Source organism: Triturus cristatus, chromosome 3_2 (genome assembly GCF_964204655.1).
Source record: "Triturus cristatus chromosome 3_2, aTriCri1.1, whole genome shotgun sequence".
NCBI lineage: Eukaryota > Metazoa > Chordata > Amphibia > Caudata > Salamandridae > Triturus > Triturus cristatus.
In genome coordinates, this window is record NC_140584.1 from 288,241,630 (window position 1) to 288,254,629 (window position 13,000).

The 13,000-nt window shown below is 46.6% G+C and overlaps 1 protein-coding gene across 1 annotated transcript in view; it reads left to right on the plus strand.

Annotated features, from left to right (window-relative positions):
- Nucleotides 1–13,000, plus strand: part of ASAP3 (ArfGAP with SH3 domain, ankyrin repeat and PH domain 3) — a 360,613-nt gene that overhangs the window by 84,622 nt on the left and 262,991 nt on the right. The window contains exon 3 of the mRNA XM_085647656.1: nucleotides 8,200–8,345. Coding sequence (XP_085503782.1) covers nucleotides 8,200–8,345 — 146 coding nt within the window. The remainder of the gene's footprint in view (nucleotides 1–8,199; nucleotides 8,346–13,000) is intronic.

A 13,000-nucleotide genomic window follows, 5' to 3' on the forward strand; every position in this document is an offset into this window, starting at 1 on the left:
TCCTAAAATAAAATATGTTGAAATGCTTGGCATACACTGCTAGCCCCATAAAAGAACTGTGCTCAATGGGCCTCTATTCTAATCAATGACGTGCACCAAGCGCTGCAGATATGAGTGAAACGTGCAGTGCACGGCTACTCCAAAAAATGAAATATGTTCAGAAGGCGCAGAGATTCCTAAACCATGAAATGTGTGTGGCGCACCATCGGGCCTGAAAGTGAGCCACGCTCTGCTGCTGACATTATTAACATGTGTTCTGTGCACCGTGATTTACAGCAGTAAAATGTGTCCCAGACACTATTGATCACATTACTTGTGTGAGCAGGTTTCACTCAATTCCTTGTGCACAACGTCTCACTATTTATTGCAATCCGATTTGTGCAGCGCACCACCATGTGTAACAATAAAACAGTGTGCTCGGCACTATCCTTTCTAAAACTGAAGTACGTGCAACGCACCACGGTTAACTGCAATGCAATATCTGTCAAGCAACACTTTTAAACTAATAAAAATATGTTGAATGCATCACGATTCATAAAAAAGAAAAAACGGGTTCAGAGCACCCCAGTCTTATTCATGAAATGTGTGCAATGCACCACGAGTCCTCAAATTAAAAGTATCCAATGCACGACCATGTAAATTAATTGAATGAGATCCTTGCACCACTATTCCTCCAAAAAAAATGTGTTCAATCGACTTAAAATGAAATGTATGCATTGGACTTCTATTTGTAAAACTGCAATAAGTGCAATATATCACTATTCAAGTAAATTGAATATATCCAGTACACCACTAATACTAAAATAGAAATAGTGCACTACTATTACTAGCAAGCATTGGCATAGCCAATAGGTCTCGCCTTTGGGACCTGCTGCATAACTAAATACCTATAAGGTCCCAAAAGCGAGACCTGTTGGCTATGGCAATGATTGTTTAGATAGGTGTGGGGAGATTAAGAGATTTTCTCAGAATCACAGGACGTTGAGCTGACGCCAGGCTCGAACCTGGTTCCCCAGCTTCAGAGCTGGCGGCTCTGGCTGTTAAGGCCACATCCTGACCTGTGTGAAACCTGTAGGTCACAGGTTAAATTATCGGTGGATAGGGAATAGCCTGTGAACCACCAGGAAGCTGGGGCAATCCATCAATGTAAGCCAGAGTAGCGCCGTGTGATATGCTTCTGTAAGTTACATGATCTATGAACACAAAATGTTACATATGCACCGTAACTTAACATTTATTGCCATTATTCAAAGATATGCCGCAAAGAAACCTTTGTGTGAATTAAATTTTTTGTTTTCATTTGAATCCTAATATCTTTTAAAAAATATATCCAGAGAAGTTTTTTTGTGTGTGCATTATTATATAGCAGAACTCGACCCACAGGTATCGGAGCGCTTTACATGAGCACTGATTACATTACACAAGGACACATTCATTTTTGGTAGGCACGGGGAGATTAAGTGAAAAAAGAAACTTGGTTAAGATTGTTTCAACTGTATGATTTATTTTCTTTTACAGATGTGTGATGACTGATTAGACAGTGCTTATGTTTGATAATCAGAAAAAAACATTTTCAATGAAAATACCCACATAAACTAAATAGTAGAATATTTTAAAATATATAAATTGGCATTTTTTGACCCTGCAGTATCTCTCCTGCAGGTGGCTGTGCAGGCATTCGCAAGAGTCGCAAAATGCCTCTTGCCTCATATGTTTTAGGACATTTGCACATGTACACTTAGTTATGCGACTTATTAGGGCATCAGTCACATCACAAAGTAACGCCAAGGTTACAAACAGGTCGTTGTGCAAAAAACAAGGGTTTGTTTGCAACCTGGGCTTCGTATGTCGGGTGCCATTGTTATGTATTAAAGCGCTCACTTCTGAAGTATCCACTAAGAAACAACCCACACAGAAGACAGACCAACACAACACAGCACATTAGAAAGAACAACTTGCATACATCCAGCACAGTACAGGAGGCGTCATATAGTTGGAGATCCCCATGCTCACAGCAGAATAGGTCCTACCCCCACACTTTGCACACCAGCCACCAACTGAAGATGTTGAGTCCACTATTAACACCCACCTGGGGCAGCCCAGTTAGTCTAGGGAATGAATATGGTGGATCCCGAACACCACAGCTAACTAGAATCAACTAACTCACCTGACCTGACCTGCTGAAAACTGAACAAGCCAAATTACCCAGCCCTCTGGCCACACCTATTCAACTTTGCAGCCCACTGAACCGTAACTTACTAAAACACACACACACACACCTATTGCATTCAACAGCAGAACCACAAACACAAGATTTATGTTAAACAAACTCAAAAACCAAATCCAGCTTTTAAATCAGGCCAAGAAGTTACTGTACCTGATAGCGCAGAGGCCGTCCTGGTGGCAAAATGTGCACCATAGAGTTTTTTTGCATTTTTGTTCTTCTTCCCTCATTTTTTACATCCGATATAGACCTACCTTTGAGCATGTATTTGGTCTAAATGAGATTTAATATGCCAAGCAAAAACCGTGCAAGGACAACTCCCCGTGACTGAAATGAACAGAGAGGCATCTCGTAAGACACTTTAAGCTGAAAGAGAATAGAGTAGAGTTTGTTGTAAAACTTCAGGCGCCGTGGGGGAAGAAAAACATCAATAATATGCATCATTCCGTTTGGTTGCCCTGTACGCCTTTTCGTGCAATAATTACGCAGGAGTCTTTTGATGCTGTAGGGTTCTTGTGTGAACGTTTTTTGTGCAGCAGTCTTGGATTGGACGGTCCTGCTGTGCAGCTACATTTCCTGCAGCAGTCTGGTGAAGAAAGCATTCTTCAGGGTGTAGACTTCCATCCAAATTCACCACGCCCTGCTCCAGTGATGCTGGGGCTTCACTCCCTGTCTCCCCCATGCGGGTGGCCCCATGGCAGGCGTCTTCCTACTGCAGTCCAAGTTAGTGATGTTGAAGATAACGTTTTCCAGCTGTTTGGATAAGATTTTAGTTTTCCGCGCTCACTTCCAGTATTCTGCCTGACCAATTTTCACTGGAAATCTTCCAGCGCTGGATTTCACTGCACGTGTCCTCTTTTGTGAAATTGACTTAATGTGTATTTTTGACTTGGCTACCCTTAAAGATATATTGTAAGTGACGGAGTTGTGCTGCTGTTTCTTTTTTTTGCCTTTGTTGCACGGAGCGTATGTCTATATGGATTTACAGGAGGTTCCTCCCTGCACCCAGTGCATCATCAGGGGTGCTTTTCCATGGGCAGGTACAGCAGGGCCCTCAGTGCACCCACTTTATCAACAATCAAGTGTATTTCACTAAAATATACAAAAATGTGATGAATGGAATGCTTGAATTAATCTCAGCCACTGCTAATTTACTCAGGGATGCAGCCTTGAACTGGAAGATAAGCAACCCGGGACTATTTTGTGTTTAATGCCTCATTTCTTGTTCAGATACCTCAATTGTCACCTTCCACAACACCCTATTATTTGTAAGTCGGTAATAGACTTGGCAACAAGTGCACAAGCTATCCCATTGACCTTTTACTTGTGTAGGGAAAGGTCACATTAGTCAAATACAGACAGTAAAAACACATTTACTCGACCTGTCTTTATCCGCATTCTCCTCTCCCCTGTTGTCGTCCGGTTCCTGGGTTAGAGATAAAAAGGACAAAGGGGTTAGTGGCCCCCCACCCCCCAAGGTAAGGGCAAGGAGACCCCTTTGGGTCCTCAGGTGTCCTTGTCGTCTTCATTGGATGAGCCTTCCAGTGCCCCCCCCCCTCCGTGTAAGGGTACAAGGGGACCCCTTTGGGTCCAGTGCAGCGTATTCACGCAGGAGACTGTGGATCATCTTTCGGCACCCCAGGGTCGTTATCTCCTTCCCTATTGCCAGGTGGTTTCTGGAAAACAGAAGAACCTCTTTAAAGCAGCAGAGGAGCCTCCAGCAGTCCTGGAGGTCCCCGAGTGTGTGTGTCCCTGGGAACAGACATCACTGAGTCCGGCCTCATGTATGATGTTGGTATCCAGGCCCTAACCTCCATGCCTAGGGCCTTCAGCGGGTCCTGTGCATACACGCACTCCCAGAAGAGATGGTAGGATGTCTCTTCCGCGGTGCACCTTTGCCCTCTTGCGTGCTTGAAGGCTCTCACTGGCAGTGCTCCTTGGATGGCCATCCAGGCGATGTCTTTGTGCTGGCTGGTCAGGTGCTTTTAGGCGACATTCTCCCACATGTGGTCTGCTGTGGCAGATGGGAGGGCGCCTATTGGTTCACTGATGTCCCTTGCACTTATCTGGTGTTGGCCGATCTTTGGAATCCACGTGGCCAGGGCTGCTGCCTCCAGACCAAACTCCTTGACAAACTTTTCCACTTCCTTGTAGAACCACAGGGTGTCCCAGTTGTAGGGGACAGCGCTCACCTATTCTGCCCATCTGAGGCGCCTGTATACGTCGGCAACAAGAAGAAACGTGCCATCGGGAAGCTGGAATGGCTCTCATCTTCGGTCCTTAGGGTGCTCTTCATGCAGTGGCACATGACGATTCCCCTCAGGATGCTGGCAATGTCTTTGAACTCCAGATGAAGTAGAACATAATTCTTGTGATGGCCTTGGCTGTACAGGTCTGCAATGGCCACACTTGAGCGATGTGCTGGACCACTGGTAGGGTCTTGTTCCGCATAGGCAAAGACTTCCCTTCGATTGTCTGCTTCCTGAGGCTTCAGAGTCCCAGCTTCTGCTTCGTCTTTGCCAGTCTCTCTTCCCATGTCTTCTCTGCAGCACCTTCTCTGCCGAACCAGACTCCGAGGATCGTCGGGCAATCCTGCTTGATTGAGAATGGCAGTGGGTCTCCTGTTGGGGTCCAATGGCCGAAGAGTAGGTTTTCCGACGTGACACTGTTGATCTTTGCTCCTGACGCCTTTTCAAACTCGATACAAGTCCTCTCCAGCTCTTTCACAGACTGCCCGTCCGCGCAGAAGACCAAGACATTGTCCTTGTAGAGGGAGCACTTCACTTGTCCCTTTCCGTTGCTTCCTGGGGCTGTCACTCCTCTGATTCTCCTGTTCTGTCTGATTCAGCGAGTTGCTCTATCACACAGATGACCAGAGAGGGGAGAGTGGACAGCCCTGCCTAACACCTGACAGGATGGGGAAGGGGTCGGTTTTCCATCCATTAACCAACGCTGTGTTAGAGATATCTCTATACATTGTGGTCACCACGTCGCAGAAGAAGTCTCCCAGTCCTCTTGAGTGTCCGGTCCATGAACTCATGAGAAATGTGGTCAAACTCCTTTGCCTGATCCAGGCAGAACAAGGCTGTCCGAACCTTGCGGCTCTTGACGTACTCAATCATGTCCCAGGCCAGGGCCAGGGCCAAGCTGTTTGCGATTTGCTGACCCAGTATCCCACAGGACTGGTCTGGGTGAACTATCTTCACTATCACTTTCTTCAGGTGGTTGACCGTTAACTTCGCGAGGATTTTGTAGTCCAAATTGAGGAGCGAGATGGGCCTCTAGTTTTTGAGATCTTCTCCCTCTCCCTTCTGCTCGTACAAAAGCATTACCATTCCTTCACGCAGGGATTGCGGCGTACTGCCCTTGCCCACCATTTCCGCGCTGTGATCTAGCAAGTCCCGCCCAATCAGGTCCCACAGTTCGACATAAAGTTCCACTTGGAGACAGTCATTTCCAGGTGTCTTGCCCCTTTTGGAGGTTGGTTGCCAAGTGCAGCTCTTCCAGGGTGAAGGCTACGTTCAGGCCAACTCTCTCTACCAGACCCAATGTCTTCGAGATGCCCTCCAGGAAACTATCCTCATTTTCCAGCAATGAGCAGTTCAGCTTCCACGATCTTGGGCCAGCGGGAACCTCCCTGTAAGTTTCCCCCCCTCAAAACTGACTGCTCTGTGGTCAGAGAAGTGGATGGCGACCATGGAGCTTCACCCAGACTTTACCGTTTGGGAGGTGAATAGGAAGTCAATCCGTGAATGCACAGATCAGTCCGTCCTACTCCTGGGGAAATTCCTAGCATTTGGCCCCATGCTTCAGAAGACATCCCGGAGAGACACCTCACCTTTCATCTCCACCAACAGCCTGGACATCACATCCATTCCCGCAGTGTTTGAACCAGTGCGTCCATCCACCTCTACTGTGCAGTTGAAATCACCGCCCATCAGGATGGTCCTGGAGGTCACAAGTTGCATCCTGAGCTCCCTAAACATCTCGAGCCGCTCATACATTGATGAGCCTAACGGGCTCACCGGCCCATGATCTGTCCACGACCAGCACTCTGCTGTTGACCAACTCTGTGACCTTGTCTGTGGTGAAACGCCTTCCCTTGATCAGAATGGTGACTCAAGAGGATTTGCAATCATTTCCTCCAGACCAAAACGATGGCCTGTGCATCCAATGCCATTCGAGCTGGCTGTACGACTGGGCGTATGGAATCCCGTTTCCTGCAGAAAGCAGATATATCGGTTCTGGGCGGCCAAAAAGCGCAATGTATTGACCCGCCTGACCTGATCCTTCACACTTCTGATGTTTATGGTGAACAATGATACAGCCATTGTCTCAGCGCTAGGTGTCAGTGTCTGGTTCGAAACCACTACTGGGGGTTGAAGGTCCTGTGCTGCTCTACTTGGGATGCTGAGCTGCCTGCTGGTCCTGCTCTCCCTTCCCTGTGCTGTCTAAATTGCCTCTGATGAGCACCTCTGTTCTCATGTCCAGGATCCATTGTGCCGCCTCTCCTGTGGTTCTGGTGGTTCCCATCATGTTCAGCTGTTGGTGGAGTGTTTGGAGACAGACCGGATGGATCCCTCCTCCTGCTCCTCTCCTACGTCCTCCATCTCTTCGTGTTGTCTTTGTCTTCAATGATGATGACGTCATCCACTTCCTTTATACCAACCTGTTGATCTGCTCATGACCTTGTCCGTTGACCCAGGACCAATTTTACCCATGTTATGGACTCATCATCTGGGTATACCTTGATCCCAGTGAGACTTGTGCACATGACCCACGCCTGGGCAGACGCGACACACTTAAGGATACAAAAAAATGATAAATGGAATGCTTGAATTAATCTCAGCCACTGGTAATTACTCGGGCGTTGCATCCCAGTACTTCGTTATTTTGCACACCATGCCTCCTTAGTTTGGACCCAGCCATATGCAAGTCACGCTCGACCCTGCTGCAAAGGTCCAAACTAAACTGGTTTCAAGGATTGAGGCATTAATATCCATACTTGTAGGCTGGTATGTCAGCGATGGACGAGCCTTTTTTTTAAGAAGATGGCCATCATCTTGGTCAGTATGCGTCCTAAGAGACTCCTGGCATTCAAAAGTTGTCCTGTGACCCACATATCCCACTTGCTCATGCGTACATCCTTCATGTATATCCAGACACTATTAAAGCAAGGGTCCACAGTTAAAGGGACTGGTAATACTTTTTGACAGAGGACCAGAAGTCAGGCTCCCTACAAAGGTAGCAAGGAAAATATTGTATCGACAATAATGACGACATCAGAGCACACATGGTATCGATAATAATGACACAAAACGCCTCCAGTGGCCTTACACGAGTGTCGAGTCCACTAGAGGAAAAAGATAGGATAGTTCAGAAAAGCATATCTCTGCAGCACAGCCCAGATTCACCAAGTCACACAAGGACTTTCCTCCCAAAATTCCTCTGCAACCTGTCTCTTCTTTTAATGCCCTTTGTGTCTGCCTTTCTGCAACATAATAATGTCATATGTTTGCCCCTATTTTTTCTTTAACACTGTTGCTCTAAGTGCACCCTCTCGGCCATTATTGCCTTATACTTTCTTTGACATTAATGTTCTTTGTGTCCTTTCTCTTGTACTAATGTCTCCTCTTTGCTTTATACATTAATGCACTGTGTGCCACTGCCCGGTCTACAAAGAATGCCCCATAGGTTTTGACTCTTTCTCTCATTATTGCCTCCCCAGTTTGACGTATTTTGTGCTTTTATGATCTTTTTAAGATTGAATAAAGATTTATATTGATCGGTATTGCCTCCTCAGATTGACTGTCTTTCTTTAACTTTAACGCCTCTTCAGGGGTAGTAAGCGCTATATAAATACAGTGACTTCTGGGCTTGCCTCTCTCTCCTTATTGCCTGCTCTGGGTTCCACTGTGGCATTAGACTCTCCTTTATTTGCAGTCCTCAGACCTTTCGTCTCCTTCCCTCCGCAGCTCACGTCGAGAATGAGGAGCAGTTTGTGGAGGTGCTAGAGAGCCTGGGAAACAACCATGCGACGCAGAACCACCCTGAGCTGTCCACGGGATTCCTGAACCTGGCTGTCTTCACCCGGGAGGTGACGGCACTCTTCAAAAATCTGGTAAAGTAGTCATTTGCCTCTGGAGGGTGGGAGACACGAAGGGGCCCTTGCCGTAGGGTCGGGAGCACTAGTGCCTGGTGGATGGGACTTGTTGAGGAGAACAGCACCTATGATAAGGAGCAATCAACTAGGATTCTCTAGCCTTGGATAGATTGGTATCTACCTCAGTGAAGTATCAGAAAAGGATGTGGTCCATTTGAAAATGTACTGAGCCCCCCCACCCCCCCTCAAGGTTTGACTTAGGTTGCTTACTCGAGATGTGCTAAGGACTTTGGCTGAGTGGAAGTCCCTGGAGCAGTGAACTCCCTTCCGCCAAGGGGTATTTGTCTTGCATCTTGTTATAGCCACATGGATATGGGCCCAGACCTCTCCTCAGTGCAAGAAGCACCCATCCAATGGAGAGGGAGTGAAAGGGAGGGGGTGAATACATTATAAAAATGCAAATACAAGAAGATAAGAGTGTTTTCTTGTGGAGATCTGGCTTTGGAACAAGGGCTCCTGGGAAAAGACTTTACAGGTAAGTTTAGGAGTTTCCTGCCTATTGACAGGAAAGCTGGTGAATCCATGGCCCCACCTACAGCATTAGCGGTGGGGACTTTAATCCATAGCCTAATTCAGGAAGGCCAGAGATTGTTACACAGCTGAGAAATTTTAGGGTGAAAGGTCAAGTGGAGCCCAAAAGTAAACGGGCCATTCCCTCAAAATTTATAAATAGAAATGTACGACTTTTAGATGTCAGAGCGCACAGTTGGGTGGTGGTATGACAATGTATGTGTTACATAACTGCCTTATTTGTAAAGTTTTTCAAACGTCAGACGAGGGAGGGTGGCGCTTTCTTCGTCATCTTCTTGCTTCTTTAGTAACTTGCGTTTGATTAGATTTAATGATTATGACGAAACACCTTTGATTTGGTGCAGCTTTTCACCGGTCTCTAGCACGTATGCTGGATTTTACTAACCCAAAAAACATTGTCGGTCTTGCCAATGTCTTTTAGCTATGTAGCAGAGTCACGTAGCTACTGTGCAGCATGGCTAAGTTATTATTTTTTTTAATGCGCTACGATGCGGCCACTGCCGACTGCGTTATACCACTTCTTTTCTCATGGCAGATGGGCATCATAAACAACATGAGGGAATGAGGTTAAGAAACACTGGGAGGGAAATAGCAAGGGCACCAAAAAAAGGTGCTCTGACGCTGCCAGCACTCGCCACGTCATATCGCCTTTTTTTTCCTATAGCGGGTGGAAAGTGGGTAACACAGACAACAGAGGGTTGGGGTGTGAGGGGAAGAGGCAACATGGACATGGGAGCTGGTGGAAGCTACACAGACAAAAGGGAGTGGGGGAGGAAGGGAAAGAAGCAACACAGACAACAGAGGCACAGACAAGTGGGTTGGGGGGAAGTAGCAATACGGAGGCACGGGCCAGTGGAGTGGGGAAAGAAGCAGTACGGATATGGGTAGGAGGGGAGAAGCAACACAGAATGCGACATGGACAACAGTGGAAGAAGAAAAGAAAATAGTGTCACAGTGCAAACAGCAGAAGGCAGCAATAAAGCTGAAGCAATTACTGCGTGGTCCATGCTCCAGCCAAAAGAAGAGGAAGTGAAGTCGGCACGCAGTGGCCAATTAGAAGTTAGTAAATAAGAGTGAAAATGAAGTCAATGAATAGTAAACAGTTGACGGGCTGCATGCGATTGTCTTTCTTACAATAGAAGCAGTGGTGACAACTCCGCTATGGGGGAGGAGCGTCGCCCCACAGCTTTTGAGCAGTGTAAAATAAAGGAAATATAAAATAATAACTTTTAGTTATTATCATTTTATGTTTTCTTTGCGGGCGGGCAGATGGGCGAGGATGCTCTGCTCTCAGAGCAGGGCAGGAGAGCAGTATTTTGCCCACTCCTAAGTGCGCAATGACTGTTTGGTTGGCCCTCTCGGGCCGCCCAAATCAGTCATGCGCACTTTCCCTGTTCTCCATGCAGGCTGCATTACAGCCTAAGTGAAGAACAAGCCCAGGCCCCATTCTCTGGTTGAGTGTCGAACTAGGATGCTCAAAACCAATGTCCGGGGAGCCTGAGTGCTTACCAATCACAACGCTGCATTGCAGCGTTGGGATTGGTAAGGGGAGTCTGGATGTTCTTCCTGGCTTCCTGTTGCATGAGGAGAGCAGGAGCAAGAAGCAGAGACGCAAGACCCGGCGGCAAGGTAAGTGTATAATTGTTTTTCATTGTGCAACCCTGCTAAAAATGCTCCTACAAAAGTAGTTAGTATCTGACAATATCCTCACATATAACGCTGCAGGGAAAAACAACCCTCCTTAATTTGCTTAATATACATGATGTGATGACTTTGATAAAAACTCCACCAATGAGGCTCAGAGATGTTCACTGCAAAAAGAACAGATGATGGACAGAATGCTGAATTAATAAAACACTCGCCCCTAGTCACAGATCTGGGTTAAATCTATCGTAGTTTTGCACGGCACACCATTCCAGTTTAGACCCAGCCATATGCAAATCAGTCTTGACCCTATTCCCCTTGGGAACAGTCCAGCCCAAACTGCCGGTTTTGGGGTAACACCCCTCATCAGCCAGGCTAGCTTGAATCGGGTGGCGTAACGAGCACGGGATGCACGGCTGGGCATACCCTTCCCACTTAGGGCGACAAATGCAAAAAGAACAGATGATGGATGGGATGCTGAATTAATCAAACATTCACTGGCAGAATAAGTGAACATCCATTACAACTTTGACAGCTCATTACAAAAGACAAAATTCAGACTCCGCCAGGGTGGTCTCTGGTAACAACTGCCAATCTATCATAACATGAAGCAGAGAAAGAGAACCGGTTACGTTGCCCAAACCAAGAATCCGGTGTTCTTGTTGCAGCTTTGACCAGAGACCTATAACGCAGACAGAGATTACAAGTGAATCTCTCTGCAATAATTTCTTTAAGTGTTTGACTTCACTACATAGCAAGTACAATGCACGGTGCTCAACTCTGAGAACTGCTACCTTTTGTTACGCAGAGCAACAGTGCAGCACGCGACACGTAATATATGTCTGCTAATTTAATTAGAAGTGACATTCCTCTTCAGCATGGCATATAAATTGAAATGGCCTGATTCCATGGGATTTAAAGTACCATAACGTGCCCTATTACTAATCGTAGGAGCTATGTTCAATATCTGAAATGGTAAGAGTGAGACCAAAATATGCTTTCATATTTTAAAGTTATGTTACTGCAATAAGAGAAAAGGCCAAAGTAGAACTTAGCATGTATGTGCGCCATGGGGACTGCAGCTACGTCTCACACTTGGGCACCGACATGCAATACATGACAGCGTCTGCTTATATTATTTCACGTCATTTCCCTTTTCCGTCTCGTCTTTAGTTGAATCAAAATGCAGCTTTCATTCAATGGGTATATAAAAAATGTGAACAGTCAGTTTCTTAATATTGTCAGACTTCATGTGACCGTTGCCTGAATTACCTAAGCCCAAGGAGGTGCATGCAGTTTCTGACGTATGCACGTAAAAGACAAATTCGTCATCATGAGGTTTTTTTTCGTAGCTATATGTTGTCTGGAGTCATGGGCAGCTTAAAAAGAAGCTGGCGTGACTCTGAATTGCAAAGATTTGTACATGTTTGCGGTTTGCACCTCCACGTTTCCCTCCTCCTCTCCTCGCATCTGCAACCCCACTAACCAGCTCAAAGACAGATTGGCAGTGTACCTCTGAAGTAGTTCGCTTTGTTCCTCCATGTTTTATTTCTGTGCTCGTGTCATTGCCCCGCGTCCCCGTGTTCCTACTCGCACAGCAGACGGGGAGTCCCAGAGAGGGACAAAGAAGTTCCTCGAGGCTTCCTTTGACTTCATGGTGCTATGCAAATGAACACCCAGGACACCGCCATAAATACTGGGGTTACGGGCAACATGCCGGAAGTCGCAAGCTGGTGGTCAGGGGTAGCAGCTGCGACCTCTGGCGACCCCCTAGAATGACGTCCATAGAAAGTGGACAACACTGCACTTTACCGTGAAACCACGAGGTGCAGAAATAATGCGTGTCATTGAATGTGCGCATATGTCAACCTGTTGCTGGGAGAACGCATGCGAAATCAGCTCGCACGTGTGCAAATGTAATCCTGGTAAAATAACGTGTATGTGTAGTAAGATGTACACCAATACAATAAAAACAGACCAATGCAAAACTTAGATTTCTTCGGAAGGAGTGTATAACGACTTCAAGGTTACCAAAATGTTCACAATGTACTAGCTTACAGCTTCCCTCTCATCTCCACACACATACCCATCTTTTGAGACATATTAACTTTCCGAGGAAAGTAGGGGCTGTTAGTGTTTTATTGAAGAGGGTGCAGGGAGCAAGAGGCTTCAGTGCAGGCCACACTGTCCGTGAAAGGCCATACTTGCAGAGAGCCATGGGGGCTCCTATTAAACACACAGGGAGGAGCGGGGGCCACGAAATGCTCACTCCTTCAGTTCCACGGCAGGGCGAGGCTGCAAGGCCCTAGGAGTTAGAATCGGAGAACAATGTCACAAAAGGATTGAAGCAAAGACCCCATGCCCCAGCGCTTTGAGTAACCAAGTACTGGCATGGCGCATATCCACCGTGACATCACTGTGCTTCACCTAAGCTGCGA